The sequence below is a fragment of the Haliaeetus albicilla genome, chromosome 1 (genome assembly GCF_947461875.1).
Source record: "Haliaeetus albicilla chromosome 1, bHalAlb1.1, whole genome shotgun sequence".
NCBI lineage: Eukaryota > Metazoa > Chordata > Aves > Accipitriformes > Accipitridae > Haliaeetus > Haliaeetus albicilla.
In genome coordinates, this window is record NC_091483.1 from 55,979,307 (window position 1) to 56,001,983 (window position 22,677).

The following is a 22,677-nucleotide window of genomic DNA, read 5'->3' on the forward strand; positions in this document are numbered from 1 at the left end:
CAGGCTGCGCAGCCCGCTCGGGATGGCGGAGCGCTGTGCCCACCGCTTCCCCGCAGCCCTGTGAGCGCTCGCTCTTCACCGCCTTTCGGAACAACACACACCTGCACCAAAGCACGGGTTACACACATTTTACAGCCAGCTGGTGCCGAGCGCATGGGCGCACCTAGATTTGGGGGGAGAGCTCTCACCCTTCTCCGAGTTGTACAATTTGCCTTTTTCTTTCGCTTCACCGGCGCGGGCGGCTCCTGCCGGGTCAGTCTGATGTGGAGCACCTTCTTCACTTCAGCTTCTCGCCGTCCCGCACCTTCCCCGAGCGCAGAGGGCGCCCGGGACGGCGCTGCTCCCCCCCCCCTCCCCACCCGGCGGCGGGGCGGGGAGCGGGCTCCGGCGCAGGGGCCGCCCCCGCCGCTTCCTCCGCCGCTGCCCCGCGGGGAGCCGCGCTCGGCGGGGCGGCGGGAGGAGGAGGAGGCGCCGCCGCCGCCGCCTTCCCGGGCCGGAGCGGGGCAGTCCGGAGCCTTCCTCCCTCCCTCCGCCTCCCTCGGCGCCGGGGCTCCTTCCGCGGCGGCGGCCGGGACAGCCAGGTAAGGCAGTGCCGGGGCCGCCGAGCAACGGGGCCGTCCCCGCAAAGAGACCCGGGAGGGGGGAGTTTATTTCACCGCGCTGCCAGCCGGGGCTGCCCCGAGCGCAGGTCACCGAGTCCGCGCCCCGCAGCAGCGGCGGTGCGGGGCGGCCGGGGGGCCGATCGGCGGGCGGTGTGCCGGGGAGGGCACGGTGTGCCGGGGAGGGCACGGTGTCCCGGGAGGGCACGGTGTCCCGGGAGGGCCGGCGGCGGCCGAGGGAGCGCAGCCGGCAGCAGCCGCTGTTGGCGGCTTCGAATGTGAGCGACGACGCAGCAGGAGCGGAGGTATGCCTTCCTCGACGTCGGGGTGGGAGGCTGTCAGCGGGAGCCGTGGCAGAAGCTGCAGTTCTAAACCTCCGCTTAAAATTGCTAGAATGCGTGTAATGTAAGGGGCTGCTGCCCAGGCTGCCAGATCCGTTTTAAGGCTGACAGTTACGGAGTATTTCCTTGTTTATGTAACTTTCTTCTCCGAGTCTTTCCTTACAGCCGTGTAACCGCTGTGCTTTACTGAGACTGTTCCACCCTGTCTCAAGGCACAGTTAGCCTTGCGTGTGAGTTCAGTCATCGCAATGATTCCCCCTGCTTTCTGTCCCACACCGTGGTTACCCTTTCTTGGCAGTGAACGCTCTTACGTAGCCTTGCGCTGGGATACAGCGTACCTGCAGCTCATGCAGTAGGTGACTAGATTTGCATGGTGCTTTTCCACAGGCTTCCTTTCTGTGTCCCTATACGTCGGAAGCGAGAATTATTTGAACTGTAAACAGCTTTTAGCGTAGACGTGGCCATGAGTTCTCTGCTTGGAATGACAGATGTCTACCTTACTGTGACAAATGCTAATCTGAAATACTTAATATTGTTTTATGAGTCAAATACGTGAGACTGTACCTTTTATAGATGGAAGAACTGACCGTACCAGAAATGCAGATAAAAAGGTGTCTTGTGAATACGTGCTTCTGGAGCATTTGTTTTCATTTTAGAGTAAATGTTGCCTATGCTTTATCTGACTGTCTCACATCTGATATAGCGTGGCTGCAGGGTGAAGCATCGCTATTTAATTTCTCAGAACTCTCCATTGACTGGAAGATGGGTTGTTACTTACGGCTGCTATATAAATGTTTAGGGTATTTTGGGCCATCAGAAAGCAGCACCCATACAAACAGGCTCCCAGTTACACTTGAGGGAGTACCCAGAGTGATTTTGCACATGCTCCTCTTTCCTTTTGGCACATCAGCTGTGCTGTTCGGATCACACCATGTGTGCAGAAGAGGCCCTTTAGGTGTCCTGGTCTTGTTTCACAGGCACTGCTCTTGTAGGTGGGGAGGTAGCTCCCAGGCAGGGTGCTACTCATATAGCCTTTTGACGGTTATGGTTTGTAAGGGGACTACAGCAGGAAAGAGCCCATTTGCTGTCAGACTCTCTCCTCTGATAGTCTTCATATTTCTCTAGGTTTTATTTTACATGTTTTATTTATTGAGAAATGACATCTTATGGTGAAATAGTCACATTTGTCTCTGCATTAGTCCGCAGGGAAAGGGTGCTTTACATGTTCTGCTGAACTTCTAAATGAGTATTATAAGTGTTTTGAACCAAATGGCTTCTGTGTGAGCTTGCCTGCTGAAACCACTGAAAACAGAGCAATGTAGTTATATCTGGCACCTGGTTACTCCCTCTTTCTTTTTTAATGAGATAATCTCACAGGTGTGAAAATCAAAAACAAAGATTTGCAGTTCACATACTTAAAACATACTGCCAGTTAGTCCTTACTTGTGAAGTAACTCTAGTTCTCAGCTGCCAGACCTGACTTTATTAGCCCTTCAAAATTTATAGGAGTACCACCTTTTTTTCTTTTTTTAATGTTAATGTAGAATTTTTAAAATCTTTTAAATCTTTAAAACCCATTGATTGTGAGGCAGCTAGATTTATGTCCTAAGTTACGTTACATTTTAATTCTTAGCTGTGGGCTCCGTATTGTGGATTTGGCATTGCGATGTATCCAGTAACCTGGCTGACTGCCTACAATGGCTAAAAAGGGAGAAAAATAAAATAGACCTGATAAAACAATATCAGCTCCATATTTTTTCATCTTGCCCTGAAACAACATTGTATTCAGAAATGCTGTGATGGTGTGGTATCCTGTAATTAAAGTTAAAACAACTGGGAAGTGGTTACTTTCACAGAATTGCTTGGAAGCATCAAGAAAAGTCTTCCCCTCCACCAAATGTAGGTGCAACCTGTTGTAGATTTAATTCTGTGTTGTGTTAGCTTATAAACTGGATACACAAGATAAGGTGCAGAATGGTGTAAGTTTCAGATAAATATTTATATCTCAAATATGCAAAACATTTTCTGTTTCTTAGACAATGGAAGTCTGTGCTTCCTGCTGTCAATGCAAAGATCATGGAAAAAGCGTCTTTAGCCCCTGTTAACCATTGACCTCTAAGATGTTTTTCTACTTTTACTTGTTTTGACTTTTTTCAGTAACCTATTACCTTTTCACTGCTGAACTTGGAACTGTGCTTTAAAAAAAAGGCAAGTCTGTGTATGCCAAAGAATCAGTTGTAGCAGTCCACGATGGCTTTCCTGCAGAAGTAGGATAAGAAAATACCAGTATAAAAATCAAAAGATATGAAAAGCAGTACTCAGACAGACTGAAGTAAAGGCTGGCATGGAGAAGAAGGCCTGAGGTGGTGGGGTTTTTATATTTCAAAGAACATACATGCTTCTGAAGGACATCTATCATATGTTTTTGGATTTGTGCTACAGATATTTTTATTATTATGTAGATGCATCTATTTGTACAGAATTACCAATACCTTGGCTAAAAAGTGACAACAATGGCCAGTCAGTTGTTGCACCATGGAAGTTAGAGTGATAATGTTCATTAAATAACCTGCTAATGCCCATAGCTTCCTCTGGTACGCAAAACACAAGGGGAGGACTCTTGTTACAGTGATTGCAGCCTGACAGACCTCCTTCTCACTGCAAAGAGATTGGCCCAATTTACCCTAATTCTCCTGGCCAGGGCCTCATGCTAGCACTAGGCATTAGGTGTATTACTGATCTAATGGGGCACAACTCTCCAGAAACCAGTGAAATCGCACCTGCATTTTAACAAATGGTCCATCAGGTCTCAAGAAATGTATTTTTGTTAACGGAGAGTATTACTTTTAAAGGCAAATCCCCAGTTTGCTGGCCCTCGGGCAGAGGAGCGTTTTGCTCTCCTGCTTCTGGTCTGGTTTTCTAAGTGTATTTTCTAAAGGAAGAAGCATTAGGAAAGAAAGGAGTGTGTAGGTGAGGGAAGCTGATGTTTGGGTGAACACGTATGCCCTTTTTCTGTCATGGCAGAAGAGGAACTGGGGAGCAGAGGCTTGTGATTGACCACTGCCCTGTGGCCATTACAGCTCTGGCAGTTCTCAGTCATTCCCTGCCCCCAGCTCAGCCACACGGGCCATGATTCAGAGTCAGGGAAAATACCATGTGAGATAAAAACTTGAAAAACAGATAGACTTCTTTTTACATGTGGGTAGATGAGTCTCATAATAGGAGATGCTTTGCGGGGGAGGATCGGGTTTTTACAATTTCCTAGGCGTGGAGGTGGGATGGAGTAAGGAGAGGTCTGTTCCCTGCAAGCAGTGTGAAGTGGCTGCTGTGTTCGAATGGGATCATGAAATCTCTGGAAAAGTAGCAGAAGCCTCCTGGGAGTAGGTCTGTCCATCACAGGCAGGGTTTACCTTTCTCAGGAAGAATGGCATCACCTAGGAGAAGTCTTTGGTTTTGACAATACCCAAACATTTAGGAAGTAAATGGCATTGCTGAAAAGATGCATCTTGGTTGGATGGCTGTCCTGTATTCTGGGTGGTTCAGTAAAGCTCATGCCTAGCTTGGTGTGGTCAAGCCTTGGTACTGTGGGCAGAAGAGGTGGTTTTTGGGAGCCTGCCGCAGAGACGGGTTGCTCTGGGAGAGCCCAAGTCTGGCTGACAGCTGATGTACAAGAGCTGTTCCCCATCTGCTGAGGGCAGCCGTGGGACTCAGCTCTTGGTGACGGGAAGGAGAAGTGTGGCCACGTTTGCAGTCACAGCCCCTCTTCCAAAGCAAAGCAGCAGGCTGCCAACGGGGCCGTCCCGTTTCAGCTCTTAAGGTAAAAATTCTATGTGACATTAAACAAATGCAGGAAAAAAGGGCGGGGGGGAAGACTGCAGTGTGGTGAGGTATGTGGGACCTGGGTGAACGCTTTCTTGGCACTCCTGCTTTTCCTCGTTCATGTTTCTCTTATCAGCGGAGGTATGAATGGGTACCACTTTGCCGCACGTAGGGTATAACTTCATGTATGCTCAAGTAGGTCACAGCTGAGTTTCCTGTCAGGAGGGGTTTTGTTCAGTCCTGTGCCTATTACAAGCTGCAACCTGATTAAACCATAAGAACGCTTTAGATCTTAGGCCTTGTTTCCATTTGAATGTGGAGCAGAAAAAAATGGCTTTGGGCGCTACAGGAAGCGGGGCTCTTCCTTCTGAACCAGGGTCACGTTAGACTGGGACCAACTGCTGACCATTTATGCTTATTAAACAAAAAAAGACTTTTTTTTTCTCTCTCCATAGAGTAGCAACATAACTCGCCACCAGACCCGAACGGTAACTGCCCTTCAGTTTTAGCTGAACATAGTATCCATTGTAACTCTGTCCTAGGCAGCCCTGTGCAGAAATCTTCTTGTCGGGTTCCCTTTGCTAGCCTACAGGGTAGGTGAGATAACCACAATACATCAAATTCTTAATCTATTTAGGGTTGCTGCTTGTCCTGTGAATTACAGGATGTCCTATATCACAGGCTCAAGCTCCATATCCTGGCAGAAAGAATAATTGTCTGTGTGTCTTCCTCACTGCCTTCCCAATTACAAGCGTCTCTTCCCAGCTGAAGTTGCAAACCATGGCCATTCCCAGTGCCATGGTGGGAGAAGAGAGGGGGCCTGCCCCACCTCGGGTTGCGAGACCCCATTTGAGGGATGTGTTCTTAACGTGTAAACTGAGTTGAGCTGAATGGACCACTTTTTCTGTCCCACAGGAGATCCTTTAAACTGGTGATCTTAAATATACTTTGGGATCTTTTGGAAGTAAAATAGCTACCTAAACTGTATCCAGCGAAGATGGTTAAAGGAACTCTTTTTTTTTTTTTTTTTTTTTTTTTTTTTTTTTAGCATGAAGAAATCTAGCACTCGGGTGTTAAGAGTGGCTGGTTCAAAACTGCCAGTACAACTTCAATTCAGCTCGCTTATGCGTAATGCATTGTAAGATATGTTTAGTTATGTAGCCACATGTGATTTTCTTTTCCCATTAGGCCACTGCTTCATTCAGACGATGTCTGGTCTGGCTGTTTCAGTTTGCTTTGTCACAGTAGGCCATGAGGAACACCTTCTCCTCAGCGCTGAAGGCTGGTGCCAGGCTTGCAGCTTAGGTGACCTCTCATTCATCCTCAGTGATGCTTGAATGGAGTGGGTTCAGTTGTTGGGAGGAGGCACATTTACAGCTCTGGTGTGTCAGATGAACTGTGAGGGTCTGTTTTGTGGGAGGGGATTTTGGAAGAATGACATGGTGAAAGGCTGTGTGGTGTGAGAGCAGTGAGAGATTGGCCGGAGGGCTGTGGTTCTGCGTCAGGGGCTGCAGGTGACTCCTCCGCCATCGCAGTGGCACACTCTTCCCACCAAGACACTCTCTCAAAGCATGAAGAGGATTACAGCTGTCTGATTAAACAATAAAGTCATGGGCAAGTGGCAAAATTCCCTTGGTTTTGTTTAGTTACTTTTCTGGATCTCTTGAACTGAAACTAACTCTGAAAGTCAGTGCAAAGCAGGCACTCCCTGTGAAAACCTGAGACCTAGCCATAAAAGACTATCTTCTCTTACCTTTGCAGTGTCTTAACTTTATTCCTTGTAATTTTGACCTCAATGGGACTGGATTGTGGCAGCCCAGCTTCTGGTGATGCCCCTTCTGCAATATTCTTATGCCTCACTATAAGTAATCAGAGTGGAGTAAGATACTATCAAGCATTAATGACAGTATTGCATGATGTCTCAATGAGAGTTAAGCTGAATGCTGTTCCTTAAGATGATAAATGTCTTGTGACACCTGACAGGTGCTCTTATTCCCTGTTTAGCTTGCAACAGTTGAAACACCCCAACATCTGAGAACTGACATCAAGGGGAGCAGACATAACAAGCTGCTTCGCTAGAGGTGCTTGCTGCCTTGCAGGAGTGAGAGGAGAGGGAAAACACGAGACCACAGTACTGCCTCAGTTGTGTTTATTTTCAGATTCAGTGAGAATTTTTTCCCCCCCAAATTAATACTTCTATTTTGACATGAGTGAAACTAAAGTCCTTTGGTATTCCTTGTTGCTTGGGCTGCACTGTATGTGAAGAAGAAATTCTTCAGGCTCACAGCCTGGGTTTTCAGTCCTGTATGTGGGGACTTTATTAGTAAGCGGCTGAAATGCAACTAAAAGTTTAACAATTTAACAGAACCCTACAAATAATTTTAGGGTAGAACTCTGTGGGATCTGCCTCAGTAACTTCAGGAAAATAGGTCTCGCTCTTCCAAATATCTCTCCAGAAAGTACTGAGCAGCGTGGATTCTACTTAGAGTGTCCATTTTCATATTTTTAATCCCTATCGTAACATACATGTGGTTCAAGCACAGAGCAACACAGAAAGTGAAACGCTTTGTTAGCTGAGTAAAGAAAATGAAAGCTGCTGTAAGTACAGTTCTTCAAGGAGCACGTCAGCTAGACATGCACAAAGCCTGAGAACATGAAATTTGGTCTGGTAGCATTACTTCTACAATTTGGAGTGCAATCAAGTGGTACTTCTCGCACTAAGAGTCTTGTTGTCCCATCTTGGTGAAGTGAGGGTGTGGTATGATGGTGAGGGAATTTTGAGTTTCATTTATGTGAAATTTTCCTTGTAACCTATCCAACATAATGGGGTAAGAGAATCTGGAATCAGAAGATGAGAACGCTGACCTTGCCAATGCCACTGCCTTTATGTGTAGCCCTGAATTGCCAGATGTGGAAACAGTAGTAGGAGATCTCGGCTGAAATGTAAATGGTCATTCATTTTGGGTTCAATCTCTTGTGCTTGTTTTGTAGCGGAGGGGACATATCCTGGTGAAAACGATGCAGGGGAAACTTGACAAACAGGAACTTGCAGTATTTCCTGTCCCCCAGTTGCTGCCTTGGGTTTTTCCTCATGCACAGAAGGCAGTTCTGACCCATAACTTTAGATGTATCAGCACTGTCTGTATGAGGGAGGTTTGGGGATAGTCTGTCACTCAGTAGGTGCAAAAAAGTAACAGTTATCAAGTGGCCTTATAATACTACCTCAAAATAGAGATTTTTGAGGGGAAATATACCCATTAGTCAATGTGGACACCAACGTGTGAGTTGTGGCCAGTAGTTCATCATCTGAGTCAGCTTCACAGCTTTGTCTTCAGCTGAAATTCCCCTCTTTATTATTGAAGTAATTCTTACTGTGTAGCTTCCATGTAGTCTAGTGGACACTTGTTTCTGTCTCTATTTAAAAGCAGTTATTACTATAAGTATGTATTTTTCTTATTAATGGTGCTATTAATGAATGTGTTTAAGCATAGTGTAGTTTCTGGTATACCTGGGTTGAATTAAACAGTCATTATTATGGGGGAAAAAAGCACATTATGTAAATTTTTAATATATATTGCTAGCATCTTACCACATAGCATATGGTTACCTGGGCTATGTCTTTTGCATGCCTAATTTTGTTAAAAGCATAATACTAGCATACAGATGTTGGAATTGCTCCTGGTGAGGGTCCAGGGCATGCAGGAGTCATGCTTAATCTCTTGCTCACAAACCTGTTTAACTCCTGCCTCAGATAACCTAACTAGTCAGTGAAACTTCAATACTGAACTTCAATATTACAGCTTGCTGCTAAGATGTTTTTCATAGACTATCTGAAAAGCAACTAAAACGCTAACTAAAAAGAGGATATGATTTTTTTAAAGCTTATTCTCATTTTAGAGAGAAAACGGTTGGTTTTGTGCCTACAATGGGGCTGTTAACAGGTATTCCTATGGAGTAGATGTGAACTTGGCTCACATCTACTCTATACAAATGACCTAGAAGGGTGGATGCTTGATAAAAGATATAAAGAAGATCGTGATTTTAGCAGTAGGGAGAGTAGACTGTGGTCTTCAACAACCCAGGAAAAAATAACAGCACATCCCTGGAGCTGGTTCAGGGCCATCTCACCTGGTTCTGTTAAACTGGTGTTAATATGAAAGAAGAACAATACAGCAGCCATCACTTCTCTCTAACCTAGTGCTTATCCAGAGGTAGGTTTCTCTTCTGCAAGCCACATGCCAAAGAGTCCCCCCAAATTCCCTGAAAGCCAACTACTTTTTTTTGCAAATTTTCCCTGACCTCAGGACTTCCTTGCAGCTCTTCCCAGCCATATGCTTATTTTATGATCACATGGTCCTTAGCTGTGAGGTAGCCAATTTATTACATATGGGTCTGGACTGGTTTTCCCACAAGCCATCCCTTTGTGCTGAGGCTCAAGGATGCATCTATAGCTGTCATTCTGTAGATACTAAAGCACTCAGCTGGCTTTTATGTTGCAGGTGTTACAAGTTTTTATCCATTTTGGGAAGTAGTGTAGTTTCTATATAGCTGTAAAGGGGGGGGGGGGGGGGGAATAAACATAATATCTTGAGGAGCACTGCAGAAGTGATAAAGGGATTTATACCTGAATTCTGATGGGACCATTCCATCTGACCAAAGAAAATCTGATGATTGAAATGATAGAAGTAATCTTTGAAGACAAACAGATAAGGAGCTACAGCCTGCTATCAATTTGGGAAATGGTGGTTTCCCCGAAGAATTAAAAAGTTCCTTTACGTTTCTTGTGAATAAGATACAAGTGCAAAAAGCAGGTGACGGGTGGCTAGGTAAATAGCTTTCTTTCCTAGCAATAAGCAGCAAATACATGGTTGATGTTTGCAGGGTGTCTTAAAACCAAATGCTGTTTTGATTCAATTCAATAAAGTCATCTCACTAATTGTACTGCTGGCTGGCACATTGCGAGGATGAATTGCTACCTTTTTGAGCACTGTCAGATTATTATAGCTGGTCCAGCAGGGCCCCGAAGGACTGAATAGTCTGAGCTTTTGTAAAAAAAGGCTGGCTTTTGAAGATGGATTTCAAAACCCTTGTATCCCTGTCACTGGATTTCCTGCAGGCACTGAGGAAATTACAGGTGCTTTTTGACCCACTGTGCTGCTTCTACATATGCAAGGAATATCACATCACCTAAGGGTAGCCTGGGACAGAGAGTGGTTGAAGTGGAATCATAATTGATGCCTGCTTCTACTTCATGTGGGATGTACCTATAGACCACTTCTACATACCTCTTGTGAGACATGGAAAAAATATTTTTAATTCATAAAGCCTTTATCAAACTTAAAACCAATCCAGTTCATGGCATTCTTTGAAAATTGTATGTCAACCCAGGAATGAGTGACTCAAGATGTTCATCCTTGGGCTCATCTGTGTTTTTTCCATGGAGTTCAGGTGAGAGAAGCTACCAACAAGCTGGCTAAGATCACAAGCAGGTGCAGCAGAATCTGCACCTGAACTCATAATTCCAGAGTAGTGTTTAGTAGTGCAAGTGCAGGGTAGTGCTGGTACTGCTTTTCTGCCATCGGGAGCCACGCCAGGATTTCTGTGGCTTCAGCTGTGCCATATAGATGTACCAGTGACACTTTGCCATGGCAGTCATTTGGTGCAGAGAACAGACAGCCTCCTTCGGAGTATTTCAGGTTTGCTTATTGCTGGCAAAGTATGTTCAAGCCAGAAAAGATTTCCTTCAGCCACTGATTGAGTTTTCTTGGTAGCTTTTAAGATGATGGCAGGTCATGATCTGAAGGCTGGGTGTTGCTTTTATGTGTTGAAATATTATTGCAGGAGATTGGTTCTAGCTCCAGAATGAATGGGCTTGGCACCAGAGGAGAGGTGGTGCTAGATGGTTAATGGGTGGCTTATTTCTACCATTCTCCACTTTTAAGTGGTATGTCAGCCCAATGGTACAAAACAAGACTGTGATCATGTCCACGTTAGTGCAAAGTTAGGTTCATTGCATTGCTATCAGTTACTTGGCATGTACGCTGGCTGAGCAGAAAGAGTTAACTTTAGTAGTCGGAGAACAAGTAGTTGTTTAGGGAAAAAAGTTCATATTGCAGCATTTGGAAAGAGAAGTAACTGAGGAAGTATTAGTCATTCCCTGTGCATAAAGCAAGTCATAATTTGTATGTATTACAGTATTTTAGTTAGACCATGTCAAAAGAGTGTCTTGAATACTGAAATAAATTGAGGTTATTTTTGGTGTAATACATCACATGCTCACCTGAGATTGTATAACATTTGGAAAAACAAACTCAAATTGTGGAGGAAGTGAGTTAAACTGACTCCTTTACTGCAATTAAAAAGAATAGCCTCCTCAGGCACTGTTGACCTTTGTTTTTCTTCTTTATTTTTCTTTTCTTCTCTTCCCCATAGATTTGATTTGCTCTTCTCAGTTTTGCAGTTCTGTGCACAATAGCAATTGACCTCCTACTTAATGGTGAGCTTTAGGATTCCTGAACAGAATTAGGTTCAACCTCTGATTTACAGAACATTTATTTTTCCAGCCCTCTAAATCTCTGGCTTCCTGGAGAAGTAGGAGAAGCCTTTGCACAAGCATCGCCCATTTCCTTTGCCAATCTCATCTTTGCCTGTTTCTTTAGTAAGTGGGTGTTACAGCTTCTCTTCCCTTCTTATCGGCAGGGGATTTTTAGGAAAAAGGCTGAGGCAGCAGCTCTGCTTTACTGAATGTCCACGCAGTGCTGCAGGGCCAGCGGGGGACTGGTGGACCAGTCTTGGTCTATGCAGAAGTGAAGTAAATAGACTCCGCTTTCTCTGAGCTTCAGCTCCTCCAAACCAACGCCATGCTGGTTTGGAGGTAGGTCTTCCATTTTCTTCTCTAACCTTACTTTGAAAATACTTGCCAGAACAAAGAGGATGGTCTCCTTTCAAAGGTACATACACATGTAAGAAGGACCAGTATACCACATACCTCCTCCCAGTTCAGACCCTTTCTGTTCATGCTTTATCTTTTACCTCTTCTCTGTCAGCTGAGGGCCAGTTATATTTGTTCAAGTAAACCAAACTAATATTCTTCACCAGACATTTATGCTGCGCAAGTGAAGAAGTAAATCTCTTTATGCTCTGCCTCATCTGGCCAGCTGCAGTCAAACTCCCTGCAGCATCCTGAAGTCCTGGTGATTGCACCACAGTGGGTAAGAGCTGCTGTATGTCAGCAGAAAATTAAGTTTACTATTTTCACTGCACTTTGTACATGGTATTTAGAAGTAAAAATAAACCTGAGCAACAAAGTTTGGACCTGGGAAAATCTGCTCTCTCCCTTCTAAGGGTTAATATCAAATATCAGTGCATAAACATAACAGTCAGGCTTGGATTTGGTCCTTGTCTGAACAGCAGGGATTAGGCACCATGACAATGGCAGCAAGTGCCATACCAGGCAGTGTGTATAGTTAGAGAGAGCATCCTCAGTTAGCTGTTTATGTTCATCACTGTGATAACACTGCTTCCCTCTTCCAAAAATCAGAAATCTACCCTCAAAAAGAAGTCTTTAAAAAGAAAGTGAAATTGCTTTTTTTAATTGCCTTCTCTAATTTTAATCTTCCTTTGCTTGAATTGAATGTGTGATAATTAAAATATAGCTAGTTCTCTCACATATGATTTTGCTGGCTGTATATGATTTTGCTGGCTGTTGCAGGAGGTTTTGTCAGGAGGCCCAGCTGGGGATAAGTTTATCGTGCTGTAAAAGTTTGGTCTGCCTGTGTGCTAAGGCACACAAAATATGCAAAGCTCTTGCCTGGAAGCTGTGTGAATGCAGTAAACGCTGCTCACAGGCAGGATATTTTAGTTTGTCAGGCTGCATATGGCTTCTGGTGAGCCCAAAACCACAGGTTCTCAGTAGAAGAGGTCAGTTCTGCCTGCAGAAGATTTAAGATGGGGTTTCTTCTGTGGGAAGCACTGTTCAATTGTGGTAGGCCACTTTGAAAGCTTTTCATAGTTTACAGCGAAAAATAAGATGGTAACTTTGGATGCTGGAGTGGAATTTAACAATAGTAGCTAGTGCTAATAGCATTTTTATGGAAATAATAGCAACCATTAACTGCTGTGTGTGGGTTGAGTAGAGGGTGATGCAAAGCCACATTATGTATGTGGTTATAGAACTATCTAATATTCTCAAATCTGAAAAATCTAGACTGCCAGAGTATTTGAGGTTCTCTTACTGTTAAAGGTTTTCTGTGTATGGTTTTGCAGACATTTTTAATTACCTTTCCTATGAATATGATGAATTACAACTACCCTCTATATATATATATACACACAGACCTTTCCCCCAACAATATAAACCATCAGCTTATGTCATATTATTACTCTGTGTGAGAAAAAGGGGGTGGATGAAGGTAGGGGTTAAACTTTAACCTATATAGATGATGGTGAAGAGCAGCAAAGATTATTCACAAGCATTGAAAGAGTGGCAAAAACACAGGCTTGGAGATGTTACAGCCATACCAATGTCACTTTGCAGACAATAAATACAGTAGGGGAGCAAGTCCATGTTCAGAAAGATTTGCAACTCTTGGGCAGTGGGTTTTGCTTCTCTTTAGAAAGTCGTCTTCATTTCTGTACTAGTCTTCGATGAAATCGCAAGAAGAACTCCTAATACTTTTGACTAACAAAATAAACATGGGAAGTTAGGGATAGCATACAATACAAGAGTTGAATACCTGCTCTATAGCCAGTACTGTTTCTTGAGGCAGTGACACATTCAAAAGCTTTTTGACTTTAGAAAGGACGGGTGGCTGAGCATGCAGAAGGTCAGTAGGCTGAGAAAACTTTTGGATTTTTCTACTTTAACTGAAGTTTCAAAGTCTTTTTTTGTGCCTTGCTTTCCTGTGTCCCAAACTAAGTTTCAGCTTTATTTTCGTTCAGCAAAGAACATTACAAATGGTTTTTGATCTGAATAAACTGAAGGCAGAATAGTCAGTGCAAGTTTATAGGTATTGTAGAGCTTTTACGTGGAAGAAATAAGAAAAGCTACAAATACTCATCTCTAGAGGAATGAATAAAAATACAAGTTGTTGAGGATGGTGAAAATTGATCAGTCCATCCTTTGTATGGTATCCCATAGTGTTGCTAACTCAAAGTTAGCAGTAAATAATTTAAATTAAAAAATGCCCATATCAACGTATTTTTCTACATCATGGATGGTAATAATGTAATTTTTGTTTCACAAAGCAGAGGTTCCTTTCCTAAATAATTTATTTGTGAGGGAATTGAAGAAGGTGCACTATAAAGCTGTAAAAGGATAACTTAGACATTGGAGTGTACTGCTTACAGGAGGTCACAATAAAGCACAATAGCTGAGTTTACAAATTATTTGGAGACATGTACATGTCGTTCTCCTAAATCTGAACTCATCATTGTAAGGGGAGAGAAACCCATTTGCTGCTCTTACCATTTTTCCCAAGCTGTTCTGTGCACTTTGGCTTTACTTCTTCTTTGTTGTGGTTGATAAGTTGATGGTCCAGTTTGGTGTGATGAACCACCTCGATGCCAGCTGACCTTATCTAAGAGGGACAGTCACTTTTTCAGCATTGTTTTCTTCACTTACCCTAGCTACCCAAGTTATAATGCTAAAAGGAAACAAATGCTTGTCTTTTGTAAAATGTAGTGAGCCTGTTTCCAAAGAATTTTGGAAAACCTGTGCTGGTTGCAATGAAATACTTCTCCTGCGTGTGTACGTGAGTAGCTTTCAGTTGAACAAAGGATATTTTGCAACAGCACATGGCTATCTCAGAATCTCCAGTCAAAGAGTTGTCACTGAGTTACCCCTTAGTCTGTTTACTTCTTAACCTAAACTTAGTGCAGGCAAATATGAATTTTCTTTTCACAGGGTCTGATTATATATAAAATTAGCCAGTTATTCTTTGGCTGATTTTCACAGACCAGGGTTTTGCAAACCTTTGGGTATAATTTTGAAATCTATTTGAAAGTAGGCCCCAAAGATTGCATTTCTCTCAGTTACCAAAAAATAATAAAATAGGTTGCATATGATAGAAGTGGTTTCTGAGAGTCTGCTCAGAGAAAAAAAAAGAGAGGAGAAAAAAAGCAAATCCCAGTATTTTTTACTTCTCCTTTTTCTGGCATATGATACATTTCAGATATCATTACAGTATTTCCCCCCTCAATTCCAATTTTAAAATTATGACAGATTATGCTAAAGTACATTTTTCTGTATTTGTATTTCTGTGAAATTTACCATTTGAACAGGGGTTAATAACATTTGTCTTTTATTCAGTTGTCTTTTATTTTTTAGAGTTTGAATCCACAACCTTAAGATGTAGGGCAAAAAGACTTTTCTACCATATGAAGCACAAGAGCAGATTTTGCAATCCTTGCTTACACTGAGTAGTAATTATTCAAATAAGCAAGTCTGTGCTGGATATAAGTAACTATTCACATGTGACTTGGTTTGTAGTTTCATGATAAAGCAACATCAGCTTCAGCAGAAAAAACAGGGTCAGGAGTTCTCCTTTTCTTCTTCCTTCTGCACTGTTTCTGCTCTCTACCCAGAACTGCAGTGTGCTGCCTGTTCGCTTACCCCACTGCAGCCATTTGCAGGGGCACATTATGAACTTGATCAGTAAATTGAATTAAAAAAAAAAAGAAAAAAGCATATTCTGGAAGGGTTACAGATTTGAGTCAGAATTACAAGGTACTACCTGTGTACTTATAATTTACTTTTTTTAAAAAATTGAATTATCTAATATTACATCATTTTAATTAATGTACTGCATTAGGTGATATGTTTTCAATGTTAAATACACAGACCTGGAATTGCTACCAGTTTGGATTGATAAACCCAAAATCTGAAAAAGAGCAGTTGTGCAGGATTCACAAAACCCAAGTCAGAAAGCTGAGGATGTCAGTTTCTTAGGGGGATTCTCCGACTTGAATGGCAGCCCATCAGCTTAGTATTAAGACTTTGCACTGAAGAACCCAAATTCCTAGGTAAATGTTACCATCAATAAGGAGGGGTTGAAACTCAGAAACCAGAGTTCCAGCTTGGTTTTATTTTTGTGTTCAGCCCCACACAAATGTTTTCTGTTGGTATGACTGCTGTGGTAAGTGTGTTTTTCAGAATGCCTTTTTTTTGTGAACCACTCCATGACTATGTGTGACAAAAAAGCTTTGTGCCATAAAAAGTCACAATTACTTAGTGCGTTAGGATCAGAGAAGCCCTGGTCAGATTGGGATGCACTTTCTCTTTTCTACTCAGTAGAACTTCCACTGGTACTTTCATACATTTATTCAACTGTTTGAAGGTTACAAATGCTTACCGACCGGTTTATGGTGACTAATTGTTTCAATAAACAAACACAATCCGTGAGCTGGGAGTGGGAACCAGGAGATATGTGTGTCGTGTTGCAACTGCTGGGGTTACCTCATCACTTAGTGCCTCCGTTTTCCCCAGTGAAATCCGGGAAAGGTGGCGTGTGTCAGAAGCTCTGTCTACAAGTAAAAACTTACTTTGTACATCTTGACCAATATCGACGTGGCAGATTTATCTTAACAGTTGTTCTCATTTGTTCTGAGGAGAGGAAGGTGTGTGGTGACTTCATGGACATACAGGTGAATATTTGTATAATGTGAGGATGGATAGTGCAAGTTGATGCATACTTTTTGATACTTAAAGTTGTGAATGTTTTCCTGCCCTAAAAAAAAGCTGAGAATCTGTAACTCTTTCTGATTTCAGGCATAATTCTGAGTACTTGGCATCTCTGCAAATTAGATCATATTTGTTATTGTGTAACTAGGGTTGGCAGGGAACAGGGCAAGTCTTTGGCAGGAGCCATGCTGTGAGAAGTTTAGATGGGTGGCAGCATGAAACTCCCCTAGCTGTTTGTAACGAGGTAACAATGTGTCATGAAAACAGCTTCGTGTCCTGAGGGATGGTCTGGGAACAATGGAATATTTGGGGGGAAAACTGCAGAACATTTCTAAAACTGTACTGAAGAAAAAGTAGGGATGTATAGGTTTGATAAGAGGCAAGGGTGGTTGTTACAGGTGCTTCTCAATGAAGTATTGCAATTTTGGAAAGGAACTTTCAGAATAATAGGTGAGGGTTCAGTCGTCCTGAGCCTTATTTATGGAAGCAGAAATGTGGCTAGAGCCATTGCCTTGGAAAAACCCCTGAACAAAACAGGTTTCTGTGACCAAATGCAGATTCAAAAGCTGATCTTCTGACCTGGGAAACCAGTTCTAATCTGCAGAGATCTCCATAGCAGAGATAATTCAGTATAGCAACCAGGTGCAGACATTGACCAATTACAGTATTGATGAGTTTATTTTTTAATGCTGATTTTGTCAAAAGGATTTTTGTTTTGTTTGCTATATAATCTTAATGTGACCAAAGGGGGCTGGTAGGGAAATGAAATATTTTAGCATTATCAGTATTGAGATTTGAAATCATAGTTAATTTTGAATCCTTCTTGTGCTCTCTAGTGTAGCATTTTGGGGATCTCTGAGATCACAATTTCTAAGATGGATAATAATGATGTTTTTCTTAAGTGCCTACAAATTTGTGCTACGGAGAACAGAAGGATTGTTTTGAGTGGGAGAGCCTGTGAAACCCTTATAGTTTCATGGATATTAAGGTGGTCTGAAAGTTAATAGTGACTTTTAATTCTTTGAACAATGTTTGTATCTTCAGTTCATGGTAGTATCCTTCCTTCTGCAATTACCTTTGAGATTGCCAATTTATTTTTAGAAGGGCAATAAACCAGAATTGGGCAGCTTTAGTAATTAAGGAATGCACTCAAGACAATTACTAACTGTCTTCTTCCCAGGAATGCAATGTGACAGATGACCAACAAAACGTATGCGTGTACATGCATCAGAGGAAGAGGAAAAATAAAAAGAGATTATTCATAATAATCACCATTTCCAATCCTAATATAGCCTTTTTCTTATGCATCCTAACCTGGTCTTATTTCGTAGTTCCATGTACACCACAGACTAATTTTTTTAGCATATGCAGATATACACCTTGAAAAGAAAAGGATATTTTAAAGCAGTAAACAATTACATCCAGCTGTGTGAATATGGCAGGAGTGTGGGATACAAGAGCTTAGTTGGCCAAAACAGGGAGTGAAACGCAGTATCAGGACTAGACTGGAAGGCAAAGGGTGTCATTTCATGTACTGTTACAACAAATAATGACATGTTTAGGCACAAAGCAAAAGGAGAGGCACTGAAGTGAATTTGTTTACATTTATTTTTATTTAACCTTCGCTTTTGTAAGGTAATGTTGTGAGGAGGCCTGTGGCTTTTCAAGCTCCTCTGCGCAATGCTGTGAAATGCACTATTTTGTCCATGCTGAAGTTACGTTGCCCGCAGAGAAAACTGTATATACGTTTCCCTGGTGAATTTTGTAATACTCTAAATAGTAGATAGGTGCATAAATTAAGCCCTGTGAGAAATGAAAAAAAGGTTTTGGTGGCTTTTTTTTTTTTAATATGTTGGAGGGAAATTTCCTACTGGTACAGAGATCTGCAGTGATTATCTAGGGCTTTGGCTTGGGTTATCCCCCTGCTCCTTCTACACATACACGCATACTTGAGAAGATATTCGTAGTCACTGGTGCTTCAGCAGATGCTGCTGCTGTTCCTTCTTCAAGCCACGGCTTCAGCCTCCAGCCATGCTGCTCTAGCCCGAGCTGTGGTGGAGGTGTGTGCCTGCAGCTTGCCTTGGCTTCGGAGCACCGAGCACCGCTCGAGGCGAGGGCCAGACAGTCTGGCAGAACACGAGCAAAGGGAGAGGTAATGGCGGGGAAGAAGGTTTCTGGAACGGCTTCTCCACAGTCTCTCCCCCATCTTTCATTCCTGCCTCCGTGCCCCCTCATGTGTTAAGCCTGTGCAGGCAGCAGTCTGTGCTGCATGATGAAACGTCTGGTTGGATCCCTTCCCCAGCCCAGCCGGGGGAACACTGGCACCCACACGAGGCAGGGTGGCACAGTGGGGTGGCAGCAGGCGGATGAGGGAGGAGGTCAGCTGTGTTTAAGCCGGCATCGTTGGAAAGAACAGAGAGATTGCCTGACAATGTCTCTGGCAGGATGCTGGAGCCAGATTTGCAAACAAAGTAACTGTGGGTGCGTTCGTTTTTGTGTACTCCTAAGCCTGTCCTACAGGTAGCAATCATGGTGTAAACCTTTAAAGCGGGTTGACATTAATGAGCGACCAGAACTGTCAGAAGTAAATTACTTGGATTGTTGATGGTCAGCCTGAAGTCTTTCTATATAGAAGATAGAGGGCATATACTTAGCACTTCCTGAAAAATAATCTTTAATTCTCTGTTCTCAGATTGACATCTTCTAAATGACCATTTGTGTCTGAAAATTTTCATTAATATAATTGGGGTGAATTTTCAAAATTAGTTTTACTGATCCACGTTCAATTTTGTATACTGAACTTTTTTTGCAAATGGCATTTATATATGCACAGACCTTAGCAATTAAAACTTTGATACACATTAGGACTTTGTTGTGAAGAGCTGTCATACACTGCTGTTTGTCTGGAGCATGTTTTGGAGTTCTCACCCCTATTTTCTGTGATGTAGGCTGCAATGTCCCTTATTTCATCCTGGTCAGGTACAGCTTTTGGCTTCCTGGGAATGTGCCAGTGCAGCCCTCAGCTGAGCAAAGCCTGAACTTTCTTGTCTAATAATTAACTTCTGTAAACTTCCAGATGCTTAGGGTGAGCTCCAGCTTTCTGTATATTCAGTTAGTTTCGTTTATAAGAAGCAGCTCTTTTTACTACAGAAACCTCCAGCTCTGTGATCCTCCAAATATACTGTAATGATTTATTCCTCTTGTCTTCACAGGAACTGATATTCAATGGCTAGAAACAGAGCTGACAAGTGGCTGAAATGAATACGACTACTATCCTACAAGAGATTTTGATTAAAAGATCACAGCAGAAGAAGAGGACTTCTCCTTTAAACTATAAAGAGAGGCTTTTTGTACTTACAAAGTCTATGCTAACATATTATGAAGGTCGAGCTGAGGTAGGAGATACAGATTTATACTATAGAGCGCATTTGTTCCTTTTTGCTTTTGTATACTTTTGGCTTTTTACTTACCATATATCATACTGTCATGAGTGGATGGGGAAAATGGCCATGGGTGGCAATGAACATGAGCTGCTGTTTCTCTTTTTTATTATTTATAATGCAAATTGACAAAGGTATAGATAACTTACCTGGTAGTCAGTGCAAACTGTTTCTTAATCAGAGCAGTAGTACATGGGCAGGATGCCAGAAATAAGATAAAACAGATTTTATAGCTGGTCATCAAAGCTGATTTCTTTCTCTCTCCAGAGAGGTGAAAGGTCACTGCTATCACAAAGTGGGGAAAAGGCAAAAAAACTTACAATTGTAGTTGCTTATGGCCATGTTTACTGTGAAGGCCGTTACTTTCACATCTAGAAATTAACTGATTTCAAACGGGAGAAAGACCATTTGGTAGCAGCAGCACATTGCAGACCAAGTTCACTAGAGATGAGATCCATTAGAGTGGATCATGTAATCTAGTGATTGAGATGAAGCTGGAAGCAGTTTATATTTGACAGCACGAGCAGCTCATCCCTGTTACCACTTCCTATGTGAATTCAGTTACACTAGAAGTCAATAGTGTTAACTAGGCAAATCTTCAGACCACTATTTTTTCAAATGAGCTCCAGACTCAGTTTCATCAAGATCACCTGCTCCCAGAGTGCCCTGTCATATCTTTAGTGCTGCGGGTCAGATTTTCTGCTTAACCGAGGCTACTTTCCAGATTTGTCACAATGCTGACGGGAATTAAAATGGCTGCAGTAGCTAGTGGAGCATGCTCTACACCCTGGGAAGCCATTCAACAAATAAAACTTAGTGGTGACAACTCTGCAACCGCTTGTGTTGGCTGTCTTAACCTCTGATCAGAGAAGGGCGTCCAGGAGAGCTAAGGCTTGCTAAACGTGTTTCTCTGCCAGAGCTTGCGCTTGCAGCAAAGTTGAGCTCACATACCATACTCCAAGACCACAGCAGTCTGTTGTAGCTGCTGATCTCTGAATATAGCTTGGACACACTGAAGGATAGGAACAAGATTACAGACTGGCTGAGGTTGGAAGGGACCTCTGGAGGTCATCTGGTCCAAGCCCCCTGCTCAAGCAGGGCCACCTAGAGCCATTTCCCAGGACTGTCTCCAGATGGCTTTTGAATATCTCTAAGGATGGAGACTCCACAACCTCGCTGGGCAACCTGTGCCAGTGCTCGGTCACCCTCGCAGTAAAAAGTAAATAATTTTTTCCTCATGTTCAGACAGAACTTCCTGTGTTTCAGTTTGTGCCCACTGCCTCTGGTCCTGTCACTGGGTACCACTGAAAAGAGCCTGGCTCTGTCCTCTTTGCACCCTCACTTCAGGCTTTTATACACATTAATAAGACACCCCCCCGCCCCCTGAGCCTTCTGTCTGCTAGGCTGAACAGTCCCAGCTCTCTCAGCCTCTCCTCATAGGAGAGATGCTCCAGTCCCTGTATCACCTTTGTGGCCCTTTTGTGGACTGTCTCCAGTAGCTCCATGGATGTCTTGTTCTGAGGAGCCCAAACCTAGACACAGTACTCCAGGAGTGACCTCACCAGTGCTGAGCAGAGGGGCAGGATCACCTCCCTTGACCTGCTGGCAGTACTTTGTCTAACGCAGACCAGCGTACCATTAGCCGCCTTTGTGGCAAGGGCATGTTGCTGACTCATGTTCGACTTGGTGTCCACCAGGAACCCCGGTCCCTTTTCGGCCAAGCTGCTTTCCGGCTGGGTGGCCCCCAGCATATACTGGTGCTTGGGGTTGTTCCTCCCCAGGTGCAGGACTTTGCACTTCTCCTGGTTGAAGTTCATGAGGCTCCTGTCAGCCCTTTTCTCCAGCCTGTCAAGGTCCCTCTGGATGGCAGCATGACCCTCTGGCCTATCAGCCACTCCTCCCAGTTTTGTGTTACCAGCAATCTTGGTGAGGGTGCCCTCTGCTCCATTATCCCGGTCATTAATGAAGAAGTTGAACAGGATTGGACCCAGTATTGACCCCTGGGGTACAGCAGTAGTCACTGGCCTCCAACTCAAGTTTGTGCCTCTGACCACCACCTTCTCTTCAACTAGTTTTCAATCCACCTTGGAATATGAATTTCTATGTTTTTACTGACTGTGGAGTTATTTTAGAATGCCCCCCGCCCTTTTTTTTTTTTTTTTTGGAATGCTTTTTTCCCCCAGAGAATAAATAGGTGGGGGCTAAAAAGCCCTCTGAAACATGTCTTGCATGCTTATCCTGTGTCAGCTTACATTCAGGTCAAATAGAAATGTATGTAACAGGTTTTGCAGGTCTAGTTGTGACCCTTTAAGAAGTTACCACTTCCAGCTTTACCTTTCCCCTGCACGTTAACATTCTCCAGCTAAAATACCTTTCCGGGAGACTGACTGGTGGATCTGTCTGTGAGGGGGGTTAAACTATCAGTTTTATTTGCAGTGAGATGGATCAGGGCTGCCCGTAGTGGCTTCAGCTGTGGAGGCAGTAATTTAAAATGTTCCAGCCTAAGATAAGGGCAGTTGATGTGAAAAAATACATTACACCTACGCTAGCCTAGCAGTTTGCTGCTGAAACAGGCAGGTCCATCTCATCCCTGTGCTAGCCTTGCAGGCCTCCCCCATCTGCTTGAATTGGTCCTGGCACTTCTTAGAAATCATACTGCTCTGAAAAAACTTGCTGATCGGCAGAAAGATATTTGATCTGGTTTTATTTTTGCTGGATTAGTGTTCTGCTGGGTTAGCAAGCTGCGTTAGCTCGGTACAGGATCTAACAAGTGCCAGAGGTGGTGCCAGGCGGTGGAG

The 22,677-nt window shown here is 43.3% G+C and overlaps 1 protein-coding gene across 1 annotated transcript in view; it reads left to right on the plus strand.

The window, feature by feature from the left end:
- The first annotated feature begins 254 nt into the window (after window positions 1-254).
- The window catches only part of TEC (tec protein tyrosine kinase), a 53,683-nt gene continuing 31,260 nt past the window's right edge, over window positions 255-22,677 (plus strand). The window contains exons 1-2 of the mRNA XM_069790669.1: window positions 255-581; window positions 19,652-19,834. Of these exons, the coding sequence (XP_069646770.1) occupies window positions 19,697-19,834 (138 nt within the window). The 5' untranslated portion in view covers window positions 255-581; window positions 19,652-19,696. The remainder of the gene's footprint in view (window positions 582-19,651; window positions 19,835-22,677) is intronic.